The 10,049-nt window shown below is 35.2% G+C and overlaps 2 protein-coding genes across 3 annotated transcripts; both read left to right on the forward strand.

Annotated features, from left to right (window-relative positions):
• The first annotated feature begins 944 nt into the window (after positions 1 to 944).
• LOC133812722 (uncharacterized) lies at positions 945 to 5,443 on the forward strand. 2 transcript variants are annotated; one of them, XM_062246527.1, is made up of 9 exons: positions 945 to 1,228; positions 1,365 to 2,909; positions 3,015 to 3,197; positions 3,298 to 3,352; positions 3,657 to 3,805; positions 4,187 to 4,273; positions 4,761 to 4,889; positions 5,044 to 5,191; positions 5,307 to 5,443. In XM_062246527.1, exons 1-8 carry the CDS (start codon positions 1,160 to 1,162, stop codon positions 5,152 to 5,154), a joined length of 2,328 nt encoding a protein of 775 aa, XP_062102511.1. In that variant the 5' UTR covers positions 945 to 1,159; the 3' UTR covers positions 5,155 to 5,191; positions 5,307 to 5,443. The 2 variants fall into 2 exon arrangements, with proteins under 2 accessions (XP_062102511.1, XP_062102510.1); XM_062246526.1 differs by having other exon boundaries at positions 5,044 to 5,443.
• Positions 5,444 to 7,564: 2,121 nt separating this feature from the next.
• On the forward strand, positions 7,565 to 9,396 carry LOC133812724 (probable inactive leucine-rich repeat receptor kinase XIAO). Its single transcript, XM_062246528.1, has one exon. The coding sequence runs from the start codon at positions 7,842 to 7,844 to the stop codon at positions 9,117 to 9,119; it is 1,278 nt and encodes a 425-aa protein (XP_062102512.1). The 5' UTR covers positions 7,565 to 7,841; the 3' UTR covers positions 9,120 to 9,396.
• The last annotated feature ends 653 nt before the right edge of the window (positions 9,397 to 10,049 follow it).

The raw sequence follows: 10,049 nt of genomic DNA on the forward strand, positions 1-10,049 counted from the left end.
TTTTAAAATACCACTTTTATTTTACAAAAGATAAAAATAATATAAACTTGTTTTTTTATTATCAAATTGTTTCCGAGTATGATCAGAGTAATTTTTATTTAATTTATATAATATACAAGTATTATGAGATGGAGTAGTTGGAATGATATATATATATATATATATATATATATTTATATAAATGAAGCTGATTTGATTTATCTTCAGAATATTTGCTTAATGATAATATTTATTGTTATTGAAAATTGTGATATAAGGTTTACCTGGTGGCATTTTATTGGAATTTATTGAGGAAAAGAAAAAATATTTGAAGTATGGGATATGGGATTCTGAAATTGAAGAAGATGAACTAAGATATTTTTGTAGAAGTAAAATTTAATTTTTAAAAAGTTTAATAAATTAAATAAGTTAAAAATATATTTTTCTGTTAGTTATTTTAAGTTTAGGTTTATTTATTTATTTTTAATTATTTTATATATTACGCCAATAAGAATGTGCCACATGTTAATATGATTAGAATTAATAAGCTCAAAAACTATTTAATAATATTCAGTATTTTTACCGTAAAAAGAAATTAAATACAAAAGTACAACAAAAATATTCTTACTTTTAATAATACACCTATTCTTTAAATTGGGCTTGGTCTTGGGCTTAGGCCCAAAAAATATCAAAGAAAAGAAGGAATCGGATAACGAAAAAGAAACGGATAAACGAATATGCTGAATAAAAAAATGGTATAATTAACGATTTTAGTTACATAATAGGACAAATAAAATTGTTATTTTTTTCAATAAATTAATATCCCAAATGTGGTTTCTCAAAAAAAAATCCCAAATGTGGCGAATAACCACTCGCTAATAGTTAATTAGTCATACCAAACTCATCAACATGGAATTTTTTTAAAAGAAAGGTAAAGAAACGTATTTATATAACCGAATAATAACAAACGAAACGCTTCGAAACGCCCAAAAGGAACAACAATCTGGCTGGACTGGACGAAAAGAAGTCTCTACCCGCGAGTTCTGAAAGCCCAGTTTCTCACTCACTGTGATCCAAATCTCAATCACACCTCTTACTCATGGAGTCTCTCACCTCTGATTTTTATTTTTTATTTTAAAATTACTAAAAATTATAAATTCTCTGAAGAATTTCGGGACTAATGGCGTCATTCACTCCCACGCTTCCATGGATCCCCGAAGACGATCTTCTTCTCAAGAGTGCCGTCGAGGTATGCTCTCTGCAATTTTCCTTGGCGATTTCTTTTTTGTTTTTTCTCCTTGGTTCAATTCAGGTTGTTGTGCATGCTTCTTCTGGTTCTTCGTAAACTATTTTTTTTTTTATTTTGATTTTATAAATTCTCACAGGCGGGTGCTTCTTTGGAAGCACTTGCCAAAGGTGCGGTTCGATTCTCCCGCAAATTCACGGTTGGAGAATTGAGAGACCGATGGCAGTCTCTGCTTTATGATGATGATGTTTCAGCTGAAGCTTCTGCTCGCATGGTCGAGTTTGAGCATTCTAATAAGCCTAGTACCAGTACCAGTAGTAGGTTTGGTGTTTTTAAAGGAGGAGCGAGTGTAGGAGGTTCTCCTGCCAAACGAAAAGCTGAAAGCATTCGTAGGCAGTATTACGAGAGGCGTAAGAGATTGTGCTCGTTTAACACTTATAATTTGAGTTTTATTGATGAACCTATTGCTAATAATGAGCTTTTGGATGGGAATTATGTGGTTGGAAATCATGTTGAGAACTATTTTGGATTTGAGGATAAAGATCTTAATGTTGTGGATCATGTTTCCGCCGATGCAGTTGGCGTTAGTGATGTTGATTCTCTGTTAGATATTCATCAGAAAGGAACTTTGTTGTCCGGTGGAGGATTTGTTGAAAATGGTAGACAGCAAAATGTTGAGCTAAATAATGGTGACCAACAGTTACTAAGATCAGGAGATGGTTTAATTGATTTTGGGAATTGCTCTAATGTTGAAGAGGCTGGGACATCTCATACAATGCCGGATATGCCTCTTTGGAAGACAATTGAAGACGTCCCAGCACCAGAAATGCCCATGGATGTGGTTGTCAAATGCCGGGTTGTTGAAGAGGATGACGGCAATAATATAAGTTCACCTGGATACTCGCATTTAACATTGGGGGACTCATTAGTGGATACTGAGATGAATAGGTCAGGAGATGATTTTGCTGATCTATCAGATTCCCTGTTGAACTTAACAAATGAAAATGAGCCTGTTGTCGTGGTTGCAGATGGGGAAAACATGAAGGACAAGTATTCTTATCATAAGTCACTTTTGTTGAATTCTCCCAAAGATGTAAACGGAGATCATATGTCAAATGTATGTCAACCAGAGACCTTGGATGGAAAAACAATTAATGATGTATCTGGAGGTGTGTCTAGTGCAGGGAAGAATGATAATGCTAATGTGAGTCAATCTGGTGGTGGTAATCAGCATAGTGTTTCTTGTTCTGAAATCAATATCCCATCAGTGCCAAACCCTCGTTCTACTGAACTTTACTATGAAAATATGGAGTGCACATTAAATACCGAGGACCCTGAGGTCCCGTGTAATGACGACATGATACAACCCAGATTTACAGAATATCGTGATCCTGCTACTTCCTTTTTGAATAAAAAGAATGGCAGGCAAGAAAATACAATCTTGAAGAAAGAAGAAAAGGTTGCAGATCCAATTGTGGCTTCCAAATTTTCAGGACAGAGAATGGTTCCAAAATCCAGTCCTAGCTTCTCACTTGTCGGATGTGGTGTTAAGGAAGAATCTTCTGATGGGAACCATCTAGCTTCAGTCTCCAAACAAGCAAAAGAAATCCATGTCGATCCAAGTCAAAGCAGATGTGTACATGCAATTCCTAAGTATTTAGCAAATCAAGTGCCAAAACAAGAGGTTGTCAATATTAGATTGGAGTTACTTCATATAAGTGGCGTATTCATTATTATGTCAAGTTGGTGATGTGCTCTTGTAAATGCTTAAACTGCTTCCTGTAAACAGGGAATACCTGCTCCAGTTACAATTAGGGGGAAACATGCACTCTTATCTACAGAGCTAGGTTCCGCTGGTCCAGTTTTGTTGGAACCGGAAGCAAACCCTTCTACACTAGATCAGGATGAATCTGAGGAAGAACCAGATGGTGGCAATAATCATGTTCCTTCTTTTTCTGATATTGAAAACATGGTAAACATAATTTTTTAATAATTTATCACGATTCTCTATTTTAAGGGTTTTTTTTATCCTGTTGATTTGTACAACTCATTGATGTCTTTGTCTTTTCCAGATACTAGAGATGGATTTAAGTCCAGATGATGAGGATCAATATATCAGTAAAGAAGGTATCTTAATTTATGCAATTGAGTGATGAATTATTTGCTTCTTGTTCCATATCATTCTTTATCCAATTATTTTCATACATGGAGGTTTAAAGTCTCGTGATATGTTACAATTGCCTTTAATTTAGCATTAGATTATGTTATTCTGGCAACTAATTTTGGTTCAAGTATCAGTAAACACATAAATACACGACCATTCGTCAAGAAAACTAATTACCGATCAACTTTAGCAAAAAGTTCATTATTTTATCTAAAGAGTGAGATTTATGTTCAATAGCACTTCCTTATGATTTCCCTTGTTATACAGTTTTAAGGTATCAGCATGAGGATGCTAAAAGGAAAATCATGAGGTTGGAACAGTGTGCTCGAGCTTCCATGCAAAGAGCCATAGCATCCAAAGGGGCATTTGCTATATTGTATGGCCGCCATTCAAAGCAATATATTAAAAAACCTGAGGTAATGTTTTCGACTTTTGAATAAATTCACATTTTCTTTCATATTGTTATGAATAAGAAAATATGCAAAACGATGCGTCTAGTGCTGATTGCTTCTTGTTTACTTCTAAGATCCAATTTGATTTCAAGTGTAAAATACCTGACATTTTGTTGCAACCCTTTTTAAGTGAATGATTTGTTATTTGCTGAATTTGATGAAATATACAAAACCTGCAAGATTGTCTGATATTGTACCCATACCATTGATACAATAAGCTGAATGCCATTCTCTTTGTATGGTTGGGTTAGATTTTATAACATTGTATTATTCATATCATACATCTCTATGACTATATGATGGAATCTCCATCCATTCTGAGTGCAACCTCTTTCTACTTCATAGGTCATACTTGGACGAGCAACGGAAGATAATGAAGTTGACATTGACTTGGGAAAAGAAGGGCCTGCAAACAAAATATCTAGGCGGCAGGTAGATTTCATCTTGATATTCTGATACAGTCTTGACCTAGTTGTGTAACTTGCATTTATTAATGGTGTGGACAAGTTTTCTGTTTCTATATTGTATGGAACCACCACATTTTCCTTTGATACATTGACACAAAAAGAGAATAATTTCTTTGCAACTCCACTATTAAATTAATCCATTATAGAATGAGAGAAAAAATAAAAGTAAAATGAGTTAAGGACAGTGACTGCTTGTAGAGGACCAAAGGGTCTTCTCGCATTAGCTCTTCTATACTTGTAGATGCTCAGGACATTTTTTTCTTATTCGATTTCAACTTTAATATGCCAAATAAATAAGTATGAAAACTTGATCATTCTTCTATAACTTTTGATGAAGCTGTATAGGTTACAATATAATGGAACCTATAACTGTTTCTTAGTTCTGATCAACCATGCACTTCCATGGATTTGGACTCTGAACTCATATCTCTGACTATTCTTCACTACGGTAGGCTCTTATAAAGATGGAAGGAGATGGTTCTTTCTTTTTGACCAATATCGCGAAGAGTTCAATCTTTGTGAACGGGAAAGAAATAGCAACCGGACATCGCATGTGTCTTAGTTCAAGTAGTTTGATCGAGGTAAATGGTTTCCCATCTTTAGTATATATAAAAAAATTGTTTTGCTCCAAGTTTTCTTCATTACTGTCTTGCTTCTAAGTACTGTCTCTCAATGAATCAAATTTATAGTGCTAAACCTAGTGATACAATTGCTATGTAAAATGATGGATTACAGATTAGAGAAATGTCGTTTGTGTTTGAGATGAATCACAAATCTGTGAAGCGGTATCTGGAGAATATCGGCATAAATAACAAACAGAAGTATACAAAGTTTGAATGGTCATGAGCCAAGGGAAATCACCAACACCCAACACATAAATGAGGTCAAAAGCTATTCCATTTCGGGTTTCCTTTATGAATTTTGTACTACTTTTTTTGTTAACCTATATATTAGCATCTCCTCAGCTACATGGTCCTGATTATTGACTGTATATACAGGTCTTTCTAACGTAATTAATTCATATTATGTACAGGTAGGTATTGTTTTTTTTTTTTTATTATTTGTCTAAGCATCATAGTATCCTTCTATGATTGATCCTCACAATGAAGAAAAGTATAGTGAGCATGTTCGATGATATTGCCTTAATGATTGAATCTTTTGGGAATAATTTTTTATTTGTTAGTGCTAACTCGTTTAGAAAATTAACATGACTCCAATGCTAGATCTCTGTTTTAATTGAAGGACGAAGCAGAGTATCCTAAGCCAAGACCTGGCTTTTTGCATTAATTTCTGCTAACGGCAGAAAAAGGGACCAAACTTCGATCCACATTAATGGCATGAATTATGAATATGAGGAGTGATTCAGGCTTTTTCAAATAATCTTTCATTACTGCTAGCATAGCTTACAAGGTGAAATGGTAGTGAAATAGTTAATATAAGTTGTGGGCCATTCTCCATTAATTATTAGGTTGCATGTGGGTTTAGCTCTATGGTACATGTCTCTAAGTTGGAACCAAACTCCAAAAGGAAAAGGACACAAAAAATGTACGAAAAGAAATGGTATAAGCAAGGCCATACATTCACTTTACTCACTTTACTTGTTTTGGAAAATATGGCTGAGCTCAACTTGGAGCTTATGTTTCAGTGGCAGATATAGTTAAAATACAAAAATAGCTCAAATGTAAATTAAAAAATTTACAGTGAAAATTTATTAATTAAAAAGTTTGTACTCTTGTCCTTAACTGAGTGCCCTGTTTAGTAATATATTAATATAAAAGCAATTATGGGGTTGGTGATACTCTAAAATACCAGCAAGGGAGAGAAAATGTATTAGAATAATGAGCTTAATTTAATTAATTGTAAACTTATAAGGAAAATAATATTTTGTGATGCACTTGAGGGGTGGTTAGAACATGAGAAGTACCTTACGAGAATCTGTGCTGTTGAAAATGGGGTGTGGCTTTTGGAAAAGGTTTGTTATAATTCAAAGTTCGTTATCAAGTATAATCAACCAGAGTATTGCTTCGTGCAATTGAAACTTTTCCCAATGGTGACCACTTCTAAAGAAAGAAAAAAACAAAATCCCCACCAAACTTGATTTTTTTTTTCAACTACTGCATAATATATCAGGTGCCATGTGATTTAATTGTTTTCTTCATCATCACTACTCATTATGATTTTCAGTTCATCAGATAATTTTATGTTAAGTTTTCAACTCATACTCTTATTTCAATAAAGTAGTGTTTGCTGAAGAAGTTGCTCATAACAGGCATTTACTTTCAAGTGTCTTCTTTCACAATAAAAAAAGAAAAGAATCTGAGTTTCCAGAGCAAATAAAAAACAAAAGGACAAAGGCAATACTGCTCTCTTCCCAACCAAACCGTGCTTCACAATTACATTACTCTCTCTTTTTTTTAACTCACCTTGGAGGAATCACTGTCTCCAATCCCAAAGGACTCGGTTCTCACAATCAAAACATTTAAATTAAACTAATCAATTAGTTTTCATTTAATGATATAACATGGCTGACAACTAAAAATAAAGAATCAAATACGACTCAACAAAGTTACCCAAGAAGCGTTACTATATCATAAATAAACAAAACCAAGTTGTGATTAGTGATGCACACAGGCGGAGAATTAGCGGAGAGTGTTCCCCCGTCCTCAATTATATTTTTAATCTTCGTTCCCGCCCCATCCTTGTTTATTTCTCGTCGGGGGCAGGGTGGGAAATCCCCTATTGAGGCGGGGAATCCCCACCGGAACCCATTTATTTAAAAAATAAATTTTAAATTAAAATTTTAAAATAAAAGTCATAAATTATAAATAAATTAAAATATTTCACAATATTTATTATTTAAAATATTAAACATTATCTTAAATAAAATTTAAAATATTAAAAAAAATTACTAATATATTATAATAACTCGTAAAAAAAAATATAAACTACATATAAAATATTACAAAAATATATAAAAATTTAAACTGATCTCATTGGGACAAGAAGTACTATCCCCATCCCCCGTTCTATTTAATATTCGAGAATTGAACACTATCTCCGCATTCCTCATTTTGACGAGAATTTTCCACCTCATTATAACCGGGTCCCCACAGGGCCCACCCCATCAAAAAAAATATGCATCCCTAACTGTGATTTCTCGGACAAGCAAATAGTACATAGAATAGCAACCTTTCATCTTTTACTCCAAATTCTCAAGTTTCATTACCATACAACCAAATATGGATCATGGATAGGTACAGCCTTTGGTTAAAAAAAAGCTACTTCTGACAGCTTCCCGTGAAGCCACTCATAAAATAAATATATATATAAAGAAAATCTCTGACATGAAAAGCATCATAAAGAAAGAGCTACTGAATAAGCCATATATTTCTTCTCTTTGCCACTTCTTACAATACTAGTGATTTAACCAAATCCAACGGCTCTGATCAACTGGGTGTCCTTTGCCTTCTTTTTAAGTTCATCCAATCCAAGATAGTATTGTATTCGTACCAAAAGAAGAGTGGAATAACAAAATGGGGGCGTGCAATTTTTTTGGTAATCTGATTCTGGTGATTACAGTCACAGGACTGTTACTCGGAGGAGAATCAAAGACAGATTGGGGAGATATAACAGTACTCAAGGAGCTGAAGAACGGGTTAGATCCTAACTCAGTGAGTCCCGGGTCATGTGTTAGCTCGTGGGACTTCACCGTCGACCCCTGCGACAACCTTTTCAGCGAGCGATTCACGTGTGGTTTCAGGTGCGATTTCACGGACGATTCCGGGACGAGTCGAGTCACCGAACTCAGCCTCGATCAAGCGGGTTACTCGGGCTCGCTCACTTCCATCTCATGGAACCTCCCTTACCTCCAAATCCTTGACCTCTCCAACAACTTCTTTTCCGGGTCAATACCAAACTCGCTGTCCAACTTGACTCGCCTCCAACAACTCGGTCTCTCCACGAACTCGTTCTCCGGCGAGATACCAACCTCCATTGGTGGGTCGCTGCCCAATCTTGAGGAACTGTCACTCGACAACAACCAGCTTCAGGGAAAAATCCCGGCGAGTTTTAACGGCCTGGTGAGCTTAAAACGACTCGAAATTCAGTCCAACAATCTCTCCGGCGAGTTTCCCGATTTGGGGTCTCTTAAAAATCTCTACTTTTTAGACGCAAGCAACAATGCCATCCCCGGTCGAGTTCCGGCCAATCTACCATCGTCTCTGGTAGAAATCTCTTTGAGGAACAACAGCTTAGAGGGAACGATTCCTCAAGATATCAAAAAGTTGGGTTTTTTACAGGTAATGGATCTGAGTCACAACCGACTCAGTGGCTCGGTTCCCTCCATTCTCTTCAACCACCCATCACTGCAGCAGTTAACTCTTTCGTTCAACCAATTCTCGTCCGTACAGTCCCCTAACACTCACGGCGCCACCATATTAAGCGAGCTCATAGCTCTGGACCTAAACGACAACCAGCTTCAGGGCTTTTTACCGTCGTTCATGGCATTAATGCCGAAGCTCTCAGCTCTCTCATTGGAGAACAACAAATTCAGCGGAATGATTCCAACCCAGTACGCCATTAAAACGGCTCTACCTGAAACTGGAGTCTCACCATTCGAGAGACTCTTACTGGGCGGGAATTACTTGTTTGGGCCTATACCCGGCCCATTAATGCAGCTCAAACCGGGCTCTGCAAACGTCGAGCTCACCGGAAACTGCTTGTTGCGGTGCCCCGACTTGTTCTTCTTTTGCCAAGGTGATGATCAAAAATCGTTGATGGAATGCAAAGCTTTCAGCCCAACAATTCCATGAAGCCTTGAAATTCAAAAAAAAAAAATAGCATTATTATATTCTTGATGTCATTAATCAAAAAAAGAAATCCGATTTCTATTGATTGTTAGGATTAAAAATATTGTTTTTTGTATAAAAATGTCTTTTTCTTTTTGTTTCTTCTTCTTATTGTTAATATTGAATTTTGTTCTTATTAGTTGAACAAAAAAAATCTTTTTGTTAAATACGAAGTAATAATGAGATTGTTCTTGTCTGGCGTTACTTGACAGAAGTGAATAATGATCGAACTTACTTTATCTTAGATTTGTTTTTGTTATTTTAATCTTTTTCTGACACACGAACGTTACTCCCCACGTGATGTTCTTATCCGTGGAACAGACGCGCCTCCATAAACTATGTCTTGTTGACTCCCCACGTGCCATTAATAGGATTAGAAAATTATGTTGGGCTTCTTAACATTGGTTTGTGTTGGGCCTAATTAATGGATCTAATATGGCCCAACTCTTATAAGGAAAAATGTACTTTCTCACGCATTTGTTATAAATATTAGCATTGTCTCAATTCTAACCAAGTTATATGGGTAAAGTGGATCTTTGACTTGGTATTAGAACTAGGTGGTTGATGGTTCAAATCTTTGGAGTTGAATATCTACTACCTGGCTCTGATACCATGTTAGATAATACTTTACTTGTAGAACTTTTTGTATAAATTTAAAATTTATTTATGTTTTATAGACTAATTTTTTTGTATATAAATTTAAAATGTATGAATTCTCATTGATATTCCCACAACATAACGAAGAAATGTCGAAGAGTGGTTTTTTAATATTTGTTTCTCCCACTCCATTGTAATCTTTATATTAGTTTATTTTATATCAACATCTACCTGGCTCTAGTGACGATGCTACTCTTGGCTTAGAGTAGGCTTAAGCATACATTGAAATTTTGTTTT

This window comes from Humulus lupulus, chromosome 1, assembly GCF_963169125.1.
Source record: "Humulus lupulus chromosome 1, drHumLupu1.1, whole genome shotgun sequence".
In the NCBI taxonomy this organism is placed as follows: Eukaryota; Viridiplantae; Streptophyta; class Magnoliopsida; order Rosales; family Cannabaceae; genus Humulus; species Humulus lupulus.